General features: G+C 45.2%; 3 protein-coding genes across 4 annotated transcripts in view; 1 reads left to right on the plus strand and 2 right to left on the minus strand.

Annotated features, from left to right (window-relative positions):
• Positions 1-1,130: 1,130 nt before the first annotated feature.
• metrn (meteorin, glial cell differentiation regulator) lies at positions 1,131-7,199 on the plus strand. Its single transcript, XM_042081990.1, has 4 exons — positions 1,131-1,545; positions 2,496-2,926; positions 4,538-4,597; positions 5,343-7,199. The coding sequence occupies exons 1-4, from the start codon at positions 1,451-1,453 to the stop codon at positions 5,651-5,653; spliced, it is 897 nt and encodes a 298-aa protein (XP_041937924.1). The 5' UTR covers positions 1,131-1,450; the 3' UTR covers positions 5,654-7,199.
• The window catches only part of ift140 (intraflagellar transport 140 homolog (Chlamydomonas)), a 58,078-nt gene continuing 37,814 nt past the window's right edge, over positions 2,448-22,711 (minus strand). Inside the window, exon 30 of the transcript XR_006027006.1 lies at positions 2,448-2,475. The gene's annotated coding sequence lies outside the window, so the exon portion shown is untranslated. The remainder of the gene's footprint in view (positions 2,476-22,711) is intronic.
• On the minus strand, positions 16,850-22,709 carry ccdc78 (coiled-coil domain containing 78). 2 transcript variants are annotated; one of them, XM_042081989.1, is made up of 15 exons: positions 21,482-22,709; positions 21,232-21,363; positions 21,034-21,120; positions 20,608-20,952; positions 20,243-20,290; positions 20,039-20,127; positions 19,649-19,727; positions 19,425-19,550; positions 19,101-19,306; positions 18,288-18,456; positions 18,059-18,087; positions 17,795-17,864; positions 17,609-17,709; positions 17,328-17,465; positions 16,850-17,008 (listed from the first exon to the last, which is right to left on the minus strand). In XM_042081989.1, exons 1-14 carry the CDS (start codon positions 21,551-21,553, stop codon positions 17,339-17,341), a joined length of 1,680 nt encoding a protein of 559 aa, XP_041937923.1. In that variant the 5' UTR covers positions 21,554-22,709; the 3' UTR covers positions 16,850-17,008; positions 17,328-17,338. The 2 variants fall into 2 exon arrangements, with proteins under 2 accessions (XP_041937923.1, XP_041937922.1); XM_042081988.1 differs by having other exon boundaries at positions 16,850-17,011.

The following is a 22,711-nucleotide window of genomic DNA, read 5'->3' on the forward strand; positions in this document are numbered from 1 at the left end:
ACACTGATCTGAAATCAGTATGACTGAGCATCATAGACAGCTCTCCCTAAAAATGATATTCATGCCATGATTAATTCACAATGCAAATATTTACAACCCCTCAGCACAATCTTCATCGCACACACACTCCTTTCATGTGCCGCTGCTTTGAAATATCCCATGGAGAACAAAAGACTTACTTCTATAGTCAACAGAGCAGCAGGACCACTGCACACGCACACAATCAGTCAAACACACACACACACACACACACACACACACACAATTACACACAGAGCTACCATGGTCTGAAAAGCAGCAGGACCTCTGAACATGGGCCTTTGAATAGGTCAAAGAGCCTGTCATAACCTCATCACACACACACACACACACACACATTAATGTCAACACGCACATACTATATGATACACATATTGAAATTGTATCTGTACTCTTTGTACATTTACAGTTAAACATACACACTCACACACAAAAAGGCGCTCAATCTCAGTTACTGTCTAGAAGCTGGACTGCTTCATCTACACAAAAGAATATTTGATTCTCTTATAATGTGGGCACATGAAAGATCAGCTCAGCAGGACACGGGTGGAGGCCACGGAACCCAAGGGAGTGGCTACTCCATCATCATCCCTCTCCTCTCTTTCAAGGCAATGGGAGATGGGAATACAACATTTAACACAAGAGTTGCCAATAACACCTTATTATGGTGTCCTACACCTTCAACTAAGTGTATAAAAAATACTAACATATTATTACTGCGCATCCAACAAAGTTCTTTGAACGTGACCCATTTCAGTCGGCCAATCGAACCAACTAGCGCATTTATATGTTTTATTATGTGTTCATACTGGCTTGTCTTGGAGTAGTAGACCTACTGTTGGAGAAAAGGGAAACGCGAGCACAATTACAGCTGTTCTTGCTCTGTAACATTTTCTCTCTGTTATTGTGAAGTAAAGTGTTATGTTTCAAATTGGCCGCGCGCAGGACCAGTGGCCTCCAATTAAATATCCAAGTGCGGCTTTTCTTCTTTCAGAAAAAGCTATTACAATCATTGGGCTTTAATTCTGGACCAGACACGCCTCCGTTACGCCTGCTCGGTGCGAGTGGTTTAAAGTTTCACATCGTGGTCTCTGATTGGCTCGCGGAGTTGTCCTCTCTGAGGCAAAACTTGAGTCTTCTTTTCTGTAGCGGCAGTCAGCGCGCATCGGTTAGGTCAGTGGTCAGGGCTGTGTGGACGACGACGTCAGCACAGTAGTGAGATAGTCAGAGACAGGGTATAGTTTGCGTCACGGAGAGGTGTAGTGTATGACTATGGGAGGATTAGGTTTTTGGCGGTCATTTAATCACAACTGAGAGTCTGCAAACTGAGGACGAGAGAACTCCAGAGGGACTGGGACTACCTGAGCTATTCACCCGGACCAACGTGCAACGGCAGCAGAAGCAGTTGAAGATGTTGGGGATTGTAGCCTTATTGATTTCATTTCTCTCGGGTCTACATGCATCCACTGCAAGCTACTCAGAGGACCAGTGCAGCTGGAGGGGAAGGCAAGTACAGCTATTACTACGGGATTTTAAAAGCCAAAGAGTTGCGTCTCATATTGGTCTTAATTGTTATTACTCAATGTTTCATGCTATGTATATTTCCTTTCTTTTGAAGAATATATAGTCATTTCGGCTGCTGATGTATTAAGTCACTTATAAAGCAATTTATTATTGAAAATATGAATTAGATAAACACAAATGTCATACACTAGTAGCCTAATCTTTTAGTTGTGCGCTCAAGTTGCCCGATTACTTTCTGAAACTGAAATCAGTCAGTTGGTCATGCAAGGAGCCTGTCAGCATTCCTTTGCACCGAGCTCACCCAAATGTATCCATGTATTTCACTGCTTTGTGGTGAGATGCACTTGTAAGTTGTTAATAGTTTAAGTTTGCATGACATGATTTCTATATTTTAGTTCCATTTTTTAGTGGTGTTTAGAAATGTTCAATCCGCAACAGGGGCCACTTAGTTACTGTATGTCTGGTGATTCTTTTAGCACACATACACAGACACACACACAAACAGACACAGCTGCTGGAAAGTATTTGATGTGTGGTCTTTGATGCTGGATCCCCTCCTCATCAGAGAGCTGTCTCACCACAGACTTCAGTCACTGATTGGCCTTGCGGTTTCCAAAAATTGTTCCACTTCCTACGCAAGGAATCTATGAGTGTGAGTGTGTGAGAGTATGCCTGTATGCGATGTTCTAAAGGACTCTCTGAAGTGTACAGTTTCAGCAGGATCATGTGACAGTGTTTTGTTGGAGCCCAGTTTGTGTAATGATTTACAGGTCTCTGTTACAGATTAAAGCAAAGGTTGTCATTATCACTTAGAACAACCTCAGAAACACTCACTTGTACATTAGACATGGATGAAGCGAAGCAGGGAAACTAACTAGACCATATCTCTCTCTCTCTCTCTCTCTCTCTCTTCTCCCCCTCTCTCTCTGCAGTGGGCTGTCTCAGCTGCAGGGCAGTGTGGAGCAGGTCTGGCTCCGCTGTGCCGAGGGGTCAGTGGAGTGGCTGTACCCGGCCGGGGCGCTCCGTCTCACGCTGTCGCCGCGCCTGCCCTGGGGGTTTGTGGGTAACGGTGCGGGCGGGGTGCTCTCCGTGTGCGTGAAGCCCGCCGAGCAGTTTGGGGGCGCCCAGCTGTACCTGGAGCGCAGCGGCGTCCTGGAGCTGCTCCTGGGCGAGGACGAGGCCGAGGTCAACGCGTCTCCCAGGGTGCACTGCTTCAGCGCCACACCAGGGGAGCGGCCGGCCCTCTTCCTGCAGGCCACCCCGCACCAGGACATCAGCCGGCGGGTGGCCGCCTTTCGCTACGAGCTGCGAGGGGATTGGCCCCCGGGGATGTCCGCCGACTCCGATCCAGTCAGCAGTGAAGGTGAGTTGGAGGGCAGCCGGTGTGGCGGAGGAGGCTCGGGTGGGGAGGTTTCAAGAGAGCGGCTCCTTCAGCTGTTACCTCTGTGATTAAATCTTGCTGGCACAGAGATCTTGAGAAAAGCTCGTCTTACCAAAGGGGAGGGGTCATGGCAAAGGTTGGCTGGGATGGTCAGATAACAGTCATGAATCAAGCCAAAGATAGCCATCCCGTGGGATGAAAGAGTGAAAGGGACGCCTGTGATTACTTCAAAGCTTTGGTGATAGGATAAAAGAAGTGGGACATTTTGTCTGATGAACTTCTGTTGAAGTTTGATGTGCTAGTTTTGAGGTTTTTTGAGGTTTGAGGACACATTAATATGTCTATATAGCTCCTCATAATTCCTGTTAGCTCCAAAGTTGAGAGAATAAGTTAACTTTCCATTGGGATAAGCCCCAATTTATCTATCTATGTTGCAGTATAGAGGCCAAATAACTACTAAGTAGTTTAAGTGAGGTCATCTAATAAATAAAGTGCTCACTGATCTGGGGTAAGTCAGATAAAGCTTTTTAGTAGCAGCACACTAGGCTGCACTGACCTCAGACCTGGCAGCAAAACAGGAAGTGTGAACTGCAGCCAAATCACCCATCCCCCCGTAATCATCTACAATAAGCCTGTCTTTTCATTTCCTTTCCATTATGCTCAAAAACAAAACAAAAATCCTCTGGCCAAATAATTTCATTTTAAATGCATGTGTAGTTGCAAACTCATGCAAAGCCAGTTAAATACCACCTAGTAAACCTGCTCAGGGTCTGGGTCCTGTGGATTCCTGGACAGAGTAGAGTAATTTGCCTTCAGGCCAAAGATCCCAAAGAGATAGACGGAGCGAGAGAGAACGAGAGAGAAGGGGGAAGGGAAGGAGAGGGGGGGGGCCCTGGAACAAAAGGCCTGTCTGTGGAGAGAGAGGCTCCAGGGGCCGGCCTTTCACAGCCTTGCATGAGAGCCCAGTTACCGTGGAAACTTTGGGGAGGGGGGCTTTCATCAGCTGAGATGCTCCCCTTTGTTCTGTCTCCAGGGGCGACCGAGATGGGGGAGGAGGGCTGCAGAGAGGGGCTCATTTAAAGTTTCTTGGGCCGAGCAGAGCTTTAAAAGTTTCAGCCATTCTCTATGGCATAGCATACATACATTCATAGAGGAACCACACAGAAACACTCACACTCACTTTTACACACACCAACAACCAGCCTTCCTGTGATCTGTGTGTGTGTCCAGTGCAGGGGCAGAGAGTGGGAAACATTTGTGCAATGCAATACCAACATGTCTAACACCCCCAGTAGTATGAGTGGGCCATGTGTGCTGTGTGTGAATGTGTATGGGTGGGTTAGGGTCTGGAAGAGGAAATGCTCGGGGTGGTTTACAGTTAGGATCTCGCCTGTGATTCGGAGGCTTTGATGAGGTGGGATTTCTTAACACACACCCACACCTCTGCTCATAAACCTAGCAGCTGGCTGTGTAATCTTTGATGCTGGCCGGGTCTTATGTGTGCGGAATAGCATTATGTGGCTTTAGAGGCTGAGTGAAGTGATATTGCCTTCAGTGCTTTGAGATTGACCCTGTCTCTCTTTCTCTTCCCAGATGCATGCAGACCCTGCAACAACACAGAAATCCTCATGGCTGTGTGTACTAGTGACTTTGGTGAGTTGAGATTTAAAACACACACACACACACACACACACACACACACACACACACACACACACACACACACCAAAGGAAAGTAATTAGAAGTATGTTTTGCCACTTTGTTGGACAAAGTGTCCATCTCTTTGTGTCCCTCTCTGGTCTCCCTCCTCTTCTGGCCTTTCTCTGTCTGTCCTGATTGGTCAGCTGTAAGGCACCCTCACATTGTCTAAAGTGCAACACAAACAAAAAAAGAGGTGAATTGGAGGGAAATGTGAGTTGACAACTATGTCTCTCTCTCTCACACACACACACACACACACACACACACACACACACACACACACACACACACACACAAAACCACCGGGCTTTACCCATCACCAGCTCCACCCCCGCTCCCCACAGGGGTCAGAGGTCAAAGAGCATCTCTAATTCTGTTAGTGCCCCCTCCCCCCTCCGGCCTAATCCCCGCCCTGCCCCTCCCTGCTCACGGCCGCTGGGCTCTAGTCTGGATGGAATTGAGACATGTCCGAACGGATCGCCATCTCCACCGCAAAGACCCTTAGATGCTGATCAGGTTTCGAAAGTCAGAGCTCCTTAATCCCAGCACGGACCTGCAAACCTACATACACACACACACACACACACACACACACACACACATGATGCACACATATGAACACCTAAAAAGATGTTTTTTTTTCTCCAGTATTACGGAAGTAGAGCTGAATATTCATGTGTGTGTTTGTGTGTGCAGTGGTACGTGGGAACATCCGGGCAGTGGAGCCTGACCCAACACTTGGAGCCGCTGTGATTAAGGTGGTCGCCACACGAGTGTTCCGTCAGAAGTCCGCCCTGTTCACCGGCGGTCGCCTGACACGATCCGGAGAGTTCCGCACGCCGCTACAGTGTGGCGTCCGGCCAGGACCCGGCAGCTTCCTGTTCACCGGCCACGCCCATTTCGGCCAGGCGTGGCTGGGCTGTGCACCGCGGTACAAGGACTTCCAGCGGGCGTACAACCAGGCCAGGCTGGCCCAGGAGATGCCCTGCGAACTGGACGCTGTGTGAGGGGCATGGACACCAGCACCTCAGCAGACCACTGAAAGAGCCAGAGAAGCAAACAAACCCCTGGCCTTGTGTGTGCGTGCCGGTAATGCAGAGCTCTACTGGGAGGACAAATTTTGGGAGAGCTTTTCCCTGTGCAATACTAGCTGCTCAAACGAAGGGGGCGCTACAGAGCTCAGCCCGGACACTGCATTCACTGAACTAGTGAGAAGAGTGATTAGAGTGTGATGGAATGGTTAACTGTTTGGAGTGAGTGTCTAGAATGGTTAATTAATGGAGTGAGTGAATTATGGCCCAACAGAGCCAAGCTGACGGGTTCTCCTGACAGGACTCAACTCAGGACACAGTCACAGACACACAGACTCACTGCAGTCAGGACTACAGACATGTGCAGGACTACAGACATGTCAACACATGGCTGTCTGTTCTCCAACATAGTCTGTGTTTCACACTGTCTGTTCTCCAACATAGTCTGTGTTTCATTCTCCAAATGTTATTTATAGGTGACAGGAGTCCAGAATCCATGAGTGCTGCATGACCAGCCTGATAGAGAGATTGAAGTACCTGAGATTAGGGAGAGTTAACCTCCTGTTTTCATTTTTTGGGAAAATTGACATTTGCACTGCTCATGAGACTGAAGGGATATATCTGGAGAATTTGGAAGCTGCAAGCACTGTATAAAACCAAATGAAAAAAGTCAGATTATATGTAGCAAAGAGCCAAGAGAACTGGATATATTATGAATTATAAATGGCTCTTAATAGACAGCACCAGGCTTTTGCTCTAAGAAGAGCCAGAGCAACTCGGTGTAAACAACTGTAAGCTTCAAGGTTAGCATCCACTAACTTTAGCGGCACGCTAGCAGAGAAGCTGCCAATACTGACTGAGGCAGGCAAGGCAGAACAGAGCTCAGAGCACTTTAAGTCTGCCTGAAGGGTCTGCTGCTCTCTTCAGAGATAAATTATCTTCACACAGGGCCGTCTGACTGTCTGCTAGACCCCTGTATAATTCAATGATTTCTGTCTGCTACCGCTAGTCAGGCCGGGCTAAACTTGTGTCCATTTTGTCTTTTGATTTGTTACTATGCTGCATGTACATTTCTGATCGGTCTCTCTCCAGAACTGTGATGGTTTTTTTTATTTTTTTTTATCTTATTTTATTTATTTTCACAACAAATTGACAGGCCTCGAGGACCAGGCTGCATCCAGAATATCTCACTTGTGTTGTAATATAGATTATTGTTTCAAGAGATGTGTCCTTCCTCTGTTTATCGTGCACTAAATGCCTGGAGCGGATGAAACCAAATTGCCCCCGGGGGAATGAGGGTGGGGGTGCTCTGAATTATTGCTATTGTTACGGGAGGGGTTGTTCCTAATTAATACCAATGTGATTCAGATGATTTTAAAGGTTAACTATTGTTTTGTAAATGTGGGTAAATGTAAATAAGAACATATAGGAACTTATGAAAACCTCTGTCTTGTCAGTATTGTTTTTATGTAAGTGTTGTGTGTAAATGTTGTGTGTGGAGTGTTTTATAAAGACTTTTTAAAAGATAAAACAAATGTTTTCCAGTATTTTTTTCAGATACTTCTAACTCCTTTTCAGCATATCACTCCACAGAAATAATTAAGAGAACATCAAAAGACCTGAGTTATCTAAGAAAGGAAAGAAGACTCTGTACATGCTCTGTATGTGTGTGTGTGCGGTGAAGTGTAGTGTAGTCTAACTAGTAAATAAGTGCTAGGGGAGTGTAGAGAGAGCTGTTTGTGGATGAAGACAGGGTGTCTGTGCAGAAGCCCTTCGCTGAACTCAGGAAGCCATAAATCCCCATTAAAAGCCAGTGGGCACTGAGAAGGGCAGGCCTGCTGTGTCCCTCCTCAACAGTTCATAACAACCACTGGAGTAGCAGTCTCACTGGCTAGAGCTGCACACAGAGCAGAGGGATACCGCCAGCATGCTCCCTCCTCTGACATCTAATGAGAATAGCCATGGGTACAGTATTCTCATGAAATAGCACATTGTAGGCCAGCTTGTTCCCTTGAAAGGGAACAATGTTACAAGAGTTGGCAAAAATATCAGACACAGACGTAAAACTGTTTGGGTTTGTGAAGAACATGCTCTCTCTCTCTCCCTCTCTCTTTCTCTCTCTCTCTCTCTGTCTTGTCAATAACAGGAAAGAGAGGAAGGGGGATGGGTTGGGTTCGGCGCTGTGCCTATGTAGTTCCAGAGGGAGGGGAGGGGAAGCGATCTGAGCCCAGCCCTGGAGACAAGCTCTCAGTCTGGACAAAAGGCTCCAGGATGCTCCCTGCCATTACCTGCACATTTACAACAACATGCCCCTGGCCAACATACACATGTGGATGCACACCCATGCATGCCCCACAATACAGAACTAATGTGTTTGCACAGACAATTCAGCAGCTAAAGGGAACAATACTAGTGCAACAAAGTGTGACAAACATATTTTTAGCTGCCATATTATAGGTCCACATAAAAAGTTTTATTTAACTGGGTTGCAATACTGATTGCGGAAAATGATTAATCAGTTAAAGTACTGAGCCTATTGTCTAGTAAAAATCCTATTTTTGCAGTGGCATGGTTGGCAATTTGCTGTTAGGATGTATGTGTTAACAATGAGTGCATAATTTTAAGTAACTTGTATTATGCAAGTTTTGTGCAACTTTCTATATGGAAATGTTGCTCACCTAACCTGTGTTCCAATCAGTTGAGTTGTTGAGTTGTAGGTTACTTGCATTAAGCACACCTGTGTGGGCCCGTGGAGAGTCTTGGCCAGAACTGGGAGGCTGCTTGTGAGGAACGTCTGATTGTTGGAGACTGGAAATAGTGGGGTGACAAGGACACGCAGGGAGGCGCGGGGCCTTTCTTTAACGGAGCTCTGTTGTCATCCTTGGGCACTAAAACTCCACTTTTGTTCCTGAAGGGTCTGCAGATGGCCCTAATCCCCTCAAAATGCGGAGGGAAAACGTGTGTGAGGGAGTGTGTGTGGGTGCAGGGCCAGTGAGGCAGGGGGCACGCAGGCAGCCTCTGGCCTTCCCGCCAAAACTGACATTGTGATGGAAGACACAGGGGGAGAATTACCCCACCTCACACACACACTCACACACATTCTCTTACACACACACACATACATGCACACACAAACACACATACACAAACACACACATACATATACACACACATACAGACGCCTCCAGCTTTATTCAGCTGCACACAGCTGCCCTCCAACTGCTGACAGGGGGTCTCTCTCAAACACACACACACTCAAACACACACACACACACTCAAACACACACACACACATAGCATTACAACATACCACACATCACACCGAACACCTGACAACAGACCTAGATACTTGTTCAGTGTGTTTTTAATTGACGTCAGAAATTGAGAAAGCACACAGGTACACACATTACTTGTGCTTTAAACCAAGCTATTGGTCTCGTAATGTCTAGTGAGTGAAGCAGAGTGAGTATTGAATAGCATGTTTGTAAGTGTATGATGGTTATGTGTTTGTGTATGTTTGGGTGTTTGTTTTACTAAGGTCGACTAAGGTGTGGTCAACATAGCACCCCCAGTTGTCTGTCTAAAGATGGATGTGTGACCATTTGCAACATGAGTACGTTTACACACACACACACACACACACAGATGATAGACAAAGGTGTGGTCAATATGGCAACCCTAGTTGTCTATCTAAAGATGGATGCGAGACCACTTGCAACATGAGTACGACCTGAAACACACACACACGCGCGCGCGCACACACACACACACACACACACACACACACACACACACACACACACACACACACACACACACACACACACACACACACACACAAACACAAACACAAGAAAGGCACACGACAGGAAGAGGAACAGGTCAAAGGTGGCTGTGCTTGTGACCTGCCTTCCATCTCCTTGTCCTGTCCAAGAGGTGCCCTGGGGTCACACACACCTGCACAAGCACACAAACACTCACTCCCCAGGGCCCCCACCTGCAGAATACTACATCATGTGTACACACACACACACACACACACAGATACACACATATACACACACACATATGCACGCGCACACACACACACACATTCAACACGCGCATGGACGCACACACATACAAACACATGCACAGACACATACAAACATACATGCATACCTACAAATACACACACACACACACAAACACACACTCCCCAGGGCCCCAACCTGCAGAATACATCATCTGTACACACACACACACACACACACACACACACACACACACACACACACACACACACACACACACACACACACACACACATACAAACACGCGCACACACACACATACAAACACATGCACAGACACATACAAACACACATGCACACCTACAAATACACGCGCGCACACACGCACACACACACAAACACACAAACACACACACACACACACACACACACACACACACTCCCACACCTGTTTGTGGCTGCAGCTTGACTGTGATTAGAATCTGGTTTGTGGTTTTTTGAGACCCACAAGTCTGCTGAGACTTGGAGCAATAGGGGACAAAAGACAGAAACTTCACGGAGCGAAAGAGTGCCACCTCCTCTCTTCTCTCTCTTTCTCTGGCTCACTCAGACAGACAAGCATTACTCTGTAATCCTGTAAACAGCAAAGCGTGACCTGTACACCCCTCCCTCTCCTGCCTCCTCCTGCCCTGTCTCAGGTTACCTCTGGGGAGACTGTTATTCTTCTGCACTCTTCTAATCAAAGGGCGAAAGAGCGCCTGGGGTGCAGACCGAAACTGCCAATCACCTTTTGCTTTTTCCACTTGTTCCAAAACCTCTACTCTTGTTCCAAAACCTCTCTCTACCTCTTTCTCTCTCTTCCTCAACTTTCACAGAACATTTTATATCTCATTACCAAGTACAATTAGGCAGACCTACTTTCTGAGCAGAGAAAATAAAGTGCAAAATGAGTTCTGATGAAGTATGATTTTGCTGCTTTTATTTAGTATTTACTCATATTCAGCAAAGTTAGTTTTATTCTACAAATGGTATCACAAATTCAATTTCACTCAAAAGAGTGTAGCAACAAGATTCAACTCTTCCATGACATGCATTTGATGTTTGAACAGACTTTAGAGTTGATGTCGTTTTTGCAATGTCTTCATTATTTTACACTTGAGATACTTTAGTTTGTTGATACTTCAATATGCACACTGTAGTTTTGACACTGTGATTATGATAATCTAGTTTTTAATTTAATTTAATTAATTGTTTGCTTTACTGTATACTAATCAAATTACAAGCAATTGATGGAAATATTACCTGTATCAGTGTCATGGTGACCTGTTTGGAGAACTTTTATGTCAGCAGTAATGTATCTATAGCTGGTTGGAGAACCTGTTCTCCCTTTATTCCTATTGTGCTACCCTGAGGTTCTCTCTCTCTCTCTCTCTCTTTTTCTCTCTCCCTCTCTCTCTCTCACATCACATACACACACACACACATGTACACACACACACACACCTGCACTCACATGCACCCACATACCCTGACACGCACACATGGCTACTCCAGCAGGCTCACAGCAGGACTCAGAATGGGAAATTGGGGTGACACCGTGAGGTTGGTGTCTGTTGTTCTGATGAAGGACAGAGGAGAACAGAGAAACTAGCCATGGAGAACGAGAGAATGAGGGAGACAGAGGGTGACAGGGAGAGATACGGGGAATGGGAGCGAGGGGGAGAGAGAGAGAGCAATATGTGAGAAGAGGGAGAGAGGTACAGCTGATACGGAGAGAGAGAGAGAGAGAGAGAGAGAGAAGAGAGGTAGAGAAGAGAGGGAGAGCATGTGCTGTGGAATTCTCTCCTAATTAAGAGCCGGATTAGGGGTACACTGTGGGAACAGCCTGAGTGTGGGAAAGAAAGAGGGAGCGCACTCTCCCTCCCTCTCTCCCTCCCTCTCTCTCCCTTCCTCCCTCCCTCACACTCTCACTTTCTCCTACTTTGCCTGCCGCTTTCTCCCTCTCCCTCTTTCACTCCTTTTCTTTTGCCCCCTAAATTCTCTGCTCCCCTTTCTCCTCCCATTTCCACTCTCTCACCCTAAATTCTCCTGCCCTGCACTGTCCCAGGCTCTCACCCCCTCCACACTCACACATACACAGAATGGGAGACATTTTCACACTGCATTCCAAGTTTTTTAGTGGAGCACAATTCTCGGCTTAATTCAACCTCCTACAGTGCCACTCCTAAGACATCTTGTAGATGTCTCCTACATCTCTCGTTCGCCATTTAGATCATGCTTATGTGAGTTTCCATACATTACACATGAGCTGTGGGACCATAATCAACAATCAACAAACAACTTTACATGAAGCTTGGAAACATGTCATGCTGTTTACAGGGCCCATTTTGCCATGCATCTTCCATAAAATCATGAATCATACCAAAAGTTAGATGAATGACATGGGTTGATATTTTAACAGTAATGGAATTTAATGTCTCAGATGTTGAGGGTGGGGAAAAGCCTGACTTAGTGAGTCTTAGTGGGGATTATAAAACCAGCTGGGAGATGGACTCCAGATGCGTCATGGTCAAGGGAACATGACTCGATGGGTTTAACATGAGTCAGATGACCATAGCAACCTCGATCTGCCAGTATCTGTTTGAATCCACACTGGCTTACTGGTTGTAGTGGTAGCAGGAAAGACGGTCCAAGCTCCACACTACTCTGTTTGGAGAAGAGACTTATTCAAACTAGATAGATGAAAGTTCCCCTCAAGGGTTTCTCCACAGGTTCTATGGAAAGTTCTATGAAAAGATCCTCAGGGCATCTTTTCCATGCAGACAACTCTTTGATGTAAAAAAAGTTCTTTAAAAAAAGTCTCACACAGAGTTGAAAACTTTCACAAGTCAACAATTCAAAGAGGGTTCAACAAAGAATTTGTTAACTGATTTTGAGCATAACTTTTAATAGCCTTGGGAAAAGACCAGCATAGGATCCCTTTTCTACCTTGTGTCCGTTTGTGTGTGTGTGTGTGTGTGTAGATCTATCAGAAAAGCAGGCCTACTATTCTCAGCTGGCCACCAGTTAGATAACCCTACACAAGTAAAATATTTTTTTCCTGAGGTTATATACTGCTATGAGTTATGGTATTTTGGTAATAGTGTATACACTCCAACAGAACAGTGACCTTTTCTGTCAGGAAACCACCTGTAGACTTCTTCTCCATGTGATGTGAATCCACACATAACAGTGCAGCTCCACTTTCAACATGCAGTAGCAACCAGGGTTACTACAAGCAAAGGTAGAATTTTGGGGTCTATAGAAGCCCTAAGATGCCATTTAGTCACATTTTATGGTAATTTTGATAGTGGCAATTAATTTGATATCTGGAGAAAAATATGCAATGTTTACTAGGCTCCAGTTGCCTTTATGTTACCCTTTTCAAACATCAGTGACATTAGCCAGTCCACTTTTATGAAGATTCAACAAGATCTGCTTTATTTAAGTTACATTTAGCACACATTTATCAGGAACCCTGTCTCCCAAGGTTTTGTTTCCTAGGTGATCAGTGTTGTCTACCACCACTTCAAGCTCATGTTGACTGCTCCGCCAACAAAGCTGAAACTGGCCAATTAATTTACAATCACAGGAAAGCAGTAAAGAGCGTTCCACTAAATATCAAATGAATCATGTCATTTTCTCAGGACCTTGAGAAATTAGGCATCCAAAGAGATCTTGAGAAAACAGACATCCAAATGAAATGTTCATGTATGACATCTTAGGGCTTCATCACTGGGGAACAGGAGCTAAGTAAAATAATGTGCAGGCCTCTAAAAGATTTCATTACAATAGAGCTGTGAGACTGTCGGCCTATAAATTATTCAGCGCATTATAGATTTATTATTCACAGCTGAATTGGTATACTCAAAAATACTATACTTCCCAGCACAAAGCACTTGATGTCTACATCCAGCACACACTGCAAATGATGGGAAAACAAATCACAAAAGGGTTCTGAAACTTATCTCACCAACCCACTATTTTGCATTTGGTTGTATATTTAGTTTACATTTCTTAAATAATAATAACCCAGAACAACAATGTTAAAGCAAAGACAGTTTACAAAATATAGATGATCAAAATCTCAAACAAACACTGAACTCTTTGGGTTTACTTCCCAAAGGGTCTGTGAGGCTCAAATGATGCACTCTATGGACTCCTCATTACTAGTGTGTGGTGGTCTCAACATTGTGCTGTAGGGGCGAGTGGACTGGTCAGTACTAAGAGGCACATGAATACACCCAAACCCAGAGAGGTCCTTGAAGAAAATTTGTTGCAGAGAGCACACAACCTCAGACTGGGGCAAAGGGTCACTTTTCATCATGGCAATGACCTGCAACCCACAGCCAAGACAGCACTTAAGAGCTGCTGGGACAAGCCTCTCAATGGGCCCCAGTGCCCTGGCTGTATCTGGACTTGAACCGTGTTGTGGAACATCTGTGGAGGCCACCCCACGGATCAGGCGAGTGCCACTTACACATACCAGTGGGATTTGACTTGAACCAAATCCTCTTGGGGAATACTTATGTGCACAAACCCTCAAGATCCAGCAAGACTGGTGCCAAATGGGTTTGCTCAGTTATAAAATGTGTAACTAATTCATTTAGAAGAGGTTAACTGATTTTTGTAATAGTTTTGTGAAAATGACTTAACATACAGTATATTCATCACCATTGACAAGGTTGGTTGTATGTAGATACATGGTTAAAAATACTTAATTCCATTGTGAAGTTAGTGCAGTAAGTGTAAATCCAAAGTGCAAATCTTAAGGAGAGTCAAGCATTGACTTCCTAAACTCCTCCTCATAGTGCATCACACACACACACAGGAACAGAGTCCCAAACTCAGCATTCTTTCACCATTGTTGCGTCTTCCTTCTGTCTATTTCACTGTTCCCACAAATTCCTCCGCTCACTGCTCCTGTTCACAAGGTTTGTCCATTCCAATCACACACACACACACACACACGCACGCACGCACGCACGCACGCACGCACACACACACACACACACTCACACACACAGCTTGTGTTCATTAAGCCCATATCAGTCAAGCATTAGTGCATGAAACAAAAGGCCAATTTTGAGAATCCCACGTCCTGGCAGTGTATGTGTGTGTGTGTGTGTGTGTGTGTCTGAGTGTGTATGTGTGCACGAGGGGTTTCCTTTCCTATTCCAGTTCCCACCCAGGAAAATCTCATTCATGCCGTAGTTTTCCCACTCGCTCAGTCACTGAATTCTGGCAATCTGCATCCTTGTGTTTCCGGGGGCAACCAGAGGGAATATTGTGGGATGCACATGGATACCACTATACTAGCTTACTTATTCAGTAAACATTACGGTCAGGATAAAAAAATTTGTTTTAAAGTGAAACATTCATTCATTCAAACAATCATTTAACCATTCAATACAAACAAATTAAGAACTCCATACAGATTTACTGCTACTGAGAAATACGTTATCAACATTAAAAACAAATTAACAATTCTTTTTTAAAATATTTGGAAATGTTGCACAACTGATAATATCACCCATATTTCCCCGAGTGGGAACACACCCTAGACTGCAGAGGATACATCTTCAAGAGCTTCTGAGAGGCATTACACCACTACACTGTTTCTCTTGTATGTCTTTGTATAAACACCCGTTATTTGGTTTTGTACAGTATATACTATAGTAATTACATATCAATGTGTTTAGACAGTGCTAATGAGGAGTCTAGGAAGCTACTGTTTTGCCGTGTATCTTTTCAATTCTCTCTCTGTCTCTCCCTCCACAGGGCATTCCCACCACAGGGCAGTCAGGTCAGTGGGCCCCGGTAGCCCTGTGCCCAGCTGGACATCACGCACCCACTCACCGTCCTGCACACCCACACCCACACACTTTCCCAGGGCCAGATAGCTGACTAAACCCCACTTCCCATGCCCCTGTCCTGGCACCAACATACTGGGGAGAGGACTGAGGAGGGGGTGCCCAGAGTGATGGTCTGTGTGATTGTGTGTGTGTGTGTGTCTCAGTGAGTGGAACCATGAGACATTCAAATCACATTTTTTCCCCCAACTATTTAGTCACACAGCTGTTGGCGCTGGCACTGGGCTGATGGTACAGGAATATTATGGGCTGTTTCAGGGAGCTCAGGGTAGCCATGGCTGTCTGGTCTGCACAGTAAAATTCTTTATGGCTTTTCAAAGTTGCAGGCGCTTCACCAAGAGACACATGAAAGGGATCCTATTATCCCAACCACTCAGACTGTGTGTGTGTGTGTGTGTGTGTGTGTGTGTGTGTGTGTGTGTGTGATTATAAGGATGTTTGTCCAGTTGCGAGTACAAAATCACATATGTGTGAATCCTGGTGAAATTGTATTCTAGTGTAAATGTATGCATATAAGTGAATGTCTGTGTCTGGGAGTAAAATGGTATGTGTGAGTGTGATTGTGTGAGCGTGATATGCGTAATGACATTATTCTCACCCCGTATGATAATTCATTGTCAGGAGGCTTTTTTTCTCCGCAGCTCGTGAAATTGACATAAGCTTTACAAACATTCCGCGCATAGTTTCTCAAGGCCCTCACTCTAGTCTCACACACATCCACACTCACACAGAGCTCACCCTAGTGGCAAGACAGGGTAGTATACACTCTCTGCAACTCCCTTATCGGGTGTCTTAAATTAAATAAACAAAATAAAACACAACACCTCCTTATATGGTGACTAATGTTGTACAGTAGACCTACCAATCTGAGTTGCTAATGCTGCGCTAAAGCCACCTCTTTGATTTCTGCTCAGAAGATGCAGTTCCCATGAAAACTGTGTAATGGCACTTGACCACCATTACAAGCCTGTCATTAACCAGCCATGGGACGGTGGTGCGCTGACCAGGGTATAATTAAAGGTCTTACCGACATCTAGGCATACACTCATATTGGTTTTGGTTGGTAGAGCGGTGAGCCTGGCCACTGATTTGAACTCTGCTGGAAAATGTACCAAACTGGAACTATATGTGTACTGTATATAACGTATATCTTTTTGTGATCAAGTAGATTTTTCAGCATCAGATAAATTGATTTTAATAAACTCAATGAATACATCTAATGAATGTGTATAACTTGCTACTTTTGCTTCATGCATGGGCTGTATTAAAGGTCCTACTAAACAACAGCTGTTCCCATCCATTGTACTCAAGCCTTTGTTGGGCATTTTTAAAGGTCTGAAGTTATGTAATGCTGAGACAGTGGTGAGGGGATTCACAGTGATCTTGATTTCCTCCAGAGAAATGTCCTGCTGAGAAGGGGGGGTGGCCTTTAAAGGAACCATATGTAAGATTGTGGCCAAAACTGGTACTGCAATCACTTTCAAATTACTGTAAAGCGGTGTATCGCCTCCCCCTTCCCCCTGACTCGATGTTGCCAACCCGGATGCCGAAACACTACTGACTTCGTGATTTGTAGATAGGTAGAGGGTGGCGCATCAGGCCAAAACACAACATGACAAAACACAACATCAACATCAGTTGAGGGCTGCAACTTTTTAAATAACAATAACAATGTCTAATGACATATTAGGGCCATTTTATGATTAATTGAAATACATTTCTTACATATGGTTCCTTTAAATCTCATAGCTGGTGTTTTTGATCGAGCGGCGGAGGAGGCGTGTCTTTGGTAGCTCTGCACTACTCGCTCGTCCAGCTCCCGACCCCAGAAGCCCTCGCAGTCGCGTTATCTCCTGCTTATACCTGATACAGACACATACATCCGCTAACACCTTAACACTGACAACAAATACATTACATTGCAATAATGTTGCCGTATCCTCCCACAATACACTGATTCATGTTCACCCTAATGACTGTAAACAAACCAAATTGTTTGTGTTTACCTGCCCAAGTGGTTGTCAACATACTCCTGCAGTTCTGAGACCTGTTCCTCAGCAACGGTAGCTTGTGTGAGGAGCTGAGCCCGCTCTCTCTCCCAGCTCTCCTGCAGGTTTTCATAAGCAGGCTGGTTATATTCTGTGTGCCACACTGGCTACGTCTCTAAGGTTGTGTTACTGTGTCCCTGTTACCTGAGCTGTGATGCTGATCTCATGGAGATGTTTTCTGATGTCAGTCCAGGCGGCATCGTTCAGCTGAGCCCTGAAAGTACAGATGGCCGATTATGTGAGCTTAAATATAGCGCCAGCATGTGTCCAGTGTTTAGTCATGTGTTTGACCAAATTAATATGAGAATCATAAAAAAACAAACTTCCTGCAATGAATAACTGAGAGTGGAGCAGTTCACCTATTAAATAGTCCACAATATGTCATGGAAAAGGTTGAAAAGGACTTACTGCTGAGAAATGTTGGAGGAGAGTAACACCTGGAAAAAGGAAATCAATTGTCATTAATTTCATCTAAACACACACGCACACACACACACACACACACACACACACACACACACACACACAATTACTATGGGTGCTCCACATTGGTGGTGGTTAGTGAGGTTCCCCATCACTGTGAAGTGTTTTGGGTGTGTTGAAAAGTGCTATATAAATGCAATGCAATGTGTTGTACCTGTTCCTGTGTCTGTTTGAGTTGGCTCTCTAGACGGGCTTTGTCCATGCGTAGGTTGTGTAACTCTTTCTCAGCCTCCCCCTCGTGCTCCCCGAGAGAGAAGTGGGCCTCTGGGGGCCCAGGCTCCAGCCCTGAGCTCTCATGGGACAGGATCTGCTCCCGCTGAACCCTGGGAAACCGAGGAAAAAGGCCCCGATGAGTACTGATCCATCACAGATTTCAGATGATAGTTGATGTTTGATCTGTCAATCTCTCAAGCTGGTTTCAGAACTTTCAAAATGGCAACACACAAAGGCTTTAGGCTAGGTTGAGGATGCTCTGGCAAACTGAACACCAGGCCAAAATATTGACTGTTATTGGGCTGATGGGTACTCACCACAACTTCACTGACTAGAACTTAAAAAATAAATAAATAAATAGGATTGCACAGAGAAAGTCTAATCAGGGAGGACTCAGGATTTTCCAAAGTGTCAATATGCTGTGCATATTTATAAACAGTGATTTTATATAGATAAATATATCTTCTAAAACCAAGATGCAATGGTGTGCATTATAAGGTGAAAATCTTTCTTTGAGAAAACACAAGTGCTGCCCAAAATCCCCTGTGGGATTTTCTCATTTGCATGGTCTTTGAAGATGAAAGAAATACAATAATCCAGTTAAGACATGGCAAGACATTCTGAGCCAGACTTCTATGAGTATGTGTGTGTGTGGGCAAATCAGCTAAGAAGGGAAATGTATGTGTATGTGTGTGTGTGAGAGAGAGAGTGTATGTGTGTATGTGTGTGTTTGCCTGTATTTCTGTGTATGCACCTGTAAGCAGCAAGCAGGGATGTGTGTGTGTTCATGAGAGTGCGTATTTTGCGGCGGTAGTTGCGTGCTGCGCTGGCCAGTTGTTCCTCTCTCCTGCGATAGGCCACTCTCATGTCATTCAACATCCCATCCACATGTCCATGCAGCCTGGACCAGTAAGATGCCTCCTTCTGGTCTAAGCCCTCCCTCAAACCAGCCATGAACTCCTGTGGAGATATGTGAATTAATAGAGATGTATCTGTATTAACTGACAATATTTTCAGTGTGTGTGTGTGTGTGTGTGTGTGTGTGTGTGTCTTTAGATAGTGTGGACTGTGTCCATACTGTTAGGTCTTGTAGATATTTATGGAGTCGGGCTCTGTACTCCTGGTTTAGTTCTTTCAGTTGATTTTGCAGCCGAGAGTTTTCAGCTTCCAGCTCCTTTTGCTGCTGCTGGGAGGCCAGAAGATCCTGAAAAACACACACACACACACATGTGAACAAACACACACCCACACACACACAGCAAAGTAGATATCCTGTGCATGTGTGCATGTGCACACACTTACCACAGACTGCTCAACAAGTGTGTGTTGTGTGTTTCTGATTGCTCTCTTATTTTCCTGCTGCTCTTTCCCCATGGCAACCCTGGAAAACCACATCAGAGGGAAAACCACATCACAGAGCAGCCCGCAGAGACCAGATCACAGAGAAACCACATTAAGAGCAACACACACACACACATACACATATACACACACAGACTCGCACACACACACACACACACACACACACACACACAGACTCGCGCACACACACACACACACACACACACACTCGCACACACCACTGACTTCCATGTACCAACAGAAGCAAATGTTTATATTTGCAAGCGTGTGTGTGTGTGTGTATGTGTGCATGCCTGTGCGCTTGTGTGTGTACATGAGATAAAGACATACACTTTCTCTTCAAGTCTGTGTTGTTGCTCTTCATAACCTTTCCTTATTTTCTCCAGCTCATCCTTCAGCTCGCTCTGTTTATCCAGCAGCTACACAAAAACATTCAGGAATGCAAACACTGACACACACGCTCATGCAACACAACACAAATGGCACGCTGGCACTGCACACGAGTAATTACTTGTGTTATAAACACTCACTCACATTTTTCTCCTGGGGGCTCTTGGTCTGACCCAAGGCCAGCTCTTCTGGCTGCATGTGAGACATACACACACACACACACACACACACACACACACACACACAGCGAGAGAGAGACAGACAGAGAGAGAGAGAGAGAGAGAGAGAGAGAGATTGTTTTTTCCATTTATGACATTGCAGATTTAGTAATGGGCCATATGTGGGTGAGTTGTGTTTGTGTGAGACAACAGGTAGCTTATATAAAGGACTTCAAATATGCATTCTGAGAGAATGTGTGTGTGTGTGTGTGCATGTGTGTGTACATATGTGTGTGTGTGTGTGTACATATGTTTGTGTGTGTACAATGTGTATGAGTAACTGTGCCTCACCCTCACTCTGTTGTGACTAACTCTGCTGACCAGTGCCCTCACACGTTCCACCTCCTCGCCCTTTTGCCGAGCGCGTCGCTGGGCATGGTCTCTCTCCTGGAGCAGGGTGTCATGGGTGTTAGCAAGTGCCAGCAGCTCGGCGCTCAACTGCTCGGTGTGTGTAGCAGCTCGCTCGTAGGCCTCGCACATACTCAGAAAGTTCCTCTTCAGCGTGCTGTACTCCTCCGCCAGCTCCTTGCTGTTGACCTCGGCAGCCTGTGCCCGCACTGATGCTCCCTGGAGCTCCTGCCTTAACCGATCACGCTCACTCTCCAAAGCTAAGGCCACACCCTCTTGGGACAAAAGCTGTACAGGTAGCAAAACTGTGATCAATACATATGTGGACACTTTAGTCACAGTTAGGAAAACATTGTGTGTGCATGTTACCTTATTTTTTAATTCAAAGTTGTCAGCTTCATGTTGCTCTCGCATCTTATTCGTCCTGATCTGAACTTCCACAAGCTCTTTTGACATCTACAGAAGCAAGGAACAGAAATTGATGGATAGATCGAGGGAGACATGGATTCATTCTAATAAAATAAAATGCTGCTGAACGGAAAAGCATAGGCTAATGACTAGGCTTACCTTTAGTTTTTCCTCCTCACTGAGCACAAGTTTGGTAGATAGGTCGGTCCTTGAGGCCCCTATTGTTCCCAGTTTACTCTGAAGAGTATCCAATTTACTGAAAAGCTGTTCATTTTTGTCTCTAAGCTGCACCTGAGGTTGATCAACAATGCATGAGTTTTTAGGCCTACCAATGCAATGACATAGCCTAGCCAACACAACCTTCAGATACTGGATGAGACAGACAGAAAAACAACTTCTTGTTACTTACATTCTCGTCAGTCAGAGAACGAATTTGCTCGTGGAAATCGTTCATTCTAGAGCGCGTCAAGTGTGAATTCATCCTGAGGACTGCAGGGAAAACTGAAGGTGTCCAGGTTACTTTGTGTGTGTGTGTGTGTAACCACAAACAGCGGATTGTTGCCAAGGGCCCAGGGAGATTAGTAGGCCTAGGTTGTAAATGTCAGAGTTTTCTAAGGTTTCTGTGAAGGAGTTATTAGGCCCACGTCCAGTAGGCCTTTAAAAGCCTGTAGGCTAGTCTAAAACAACAGCCATCAGCCATGGATGTTGCCATCGTCATTCCTATATATTTATTTTTAAGTTTATGCTGAAAACTGTTATGTTTAAATAGGTATTCGCAGTTAGGCAATATCAATAAAGACAGTGGTAGCTCGTCATTCGTAGCCTACCCCTGACAAACAACACACCGTACCAAAGAACCCAGGCTTCATGTCCGCAACTCTTTTTTTCCATGGAACTTCTCGTTCATGTTGCATGCTCATATTATTCACGCGTCACTAGGACGCTCTCGTGCGGTGACGGTTGGTAATGCAGAGAACAACCACCACCAGCAACCCCAGCAGCAGCCAGGCCAGCATCGGTTGACAGGAGGAGAGAGTAACAGCAGAGGATACTTTTCTTAATTTCTGTCAAAAAGAGAAAGAGCAGTAACACCACCTGACAGGTCCGTGACAATGTCCAGTAACGTTACAGATAAACCTCGCCCTGAACGTAGAGGCAGTCTTCGACCAAAGGTCTCAAATGTCGACGTCGAGGTGGACGACGATGACGGACATCACAAAGGCGGCTCAACAGTTTGGAAGCCTAAAACAAAGCTGGCCTGTACTTACAGAATGGGACCCATGCGTAAGTTTTTGCCACATGTGGTGAAAAATAGAGCCCAGGAGATTCTCGACAAAGCTTTCACTGACCTGACTTATGACCACGATCACTGCCGAGAAGTGGCTGAGAAAGTATCAACGGACATCATGGCTTTTCTAAAGGAGCAAGTGTTCGACCGATATCGGTATGTGGTCAGGGTGATAATTGGCGAAAAGAAAGGACAATCTGTAAAGATCGTCGGTCGTGCTCTCTGGGATCAAGAAACAGACAATTTCCTGACCGTCACTCACGAGAACCGTCATTTGTACGCTGTGGCTATGATGTTTGCCGTGTATTTCGAATAACAGTAAAACTGGAACAGCAAATGACAGCAATGGTT

This window comes from Alosa sapidissima, chromosome 24, assembly GCF_018492685.1.
Source record: "Alosa sapidissima isolate fAloSap1 chromosome 24, fAloSap1.pri, whole genome shotgun sequence".
Taxonomy (NCBI): Eukaryota; Metazoa; Chordata; class Actinopteri; order Clupeiformes; family Clupeidae; genus Alosa; species Alosa sapidissima.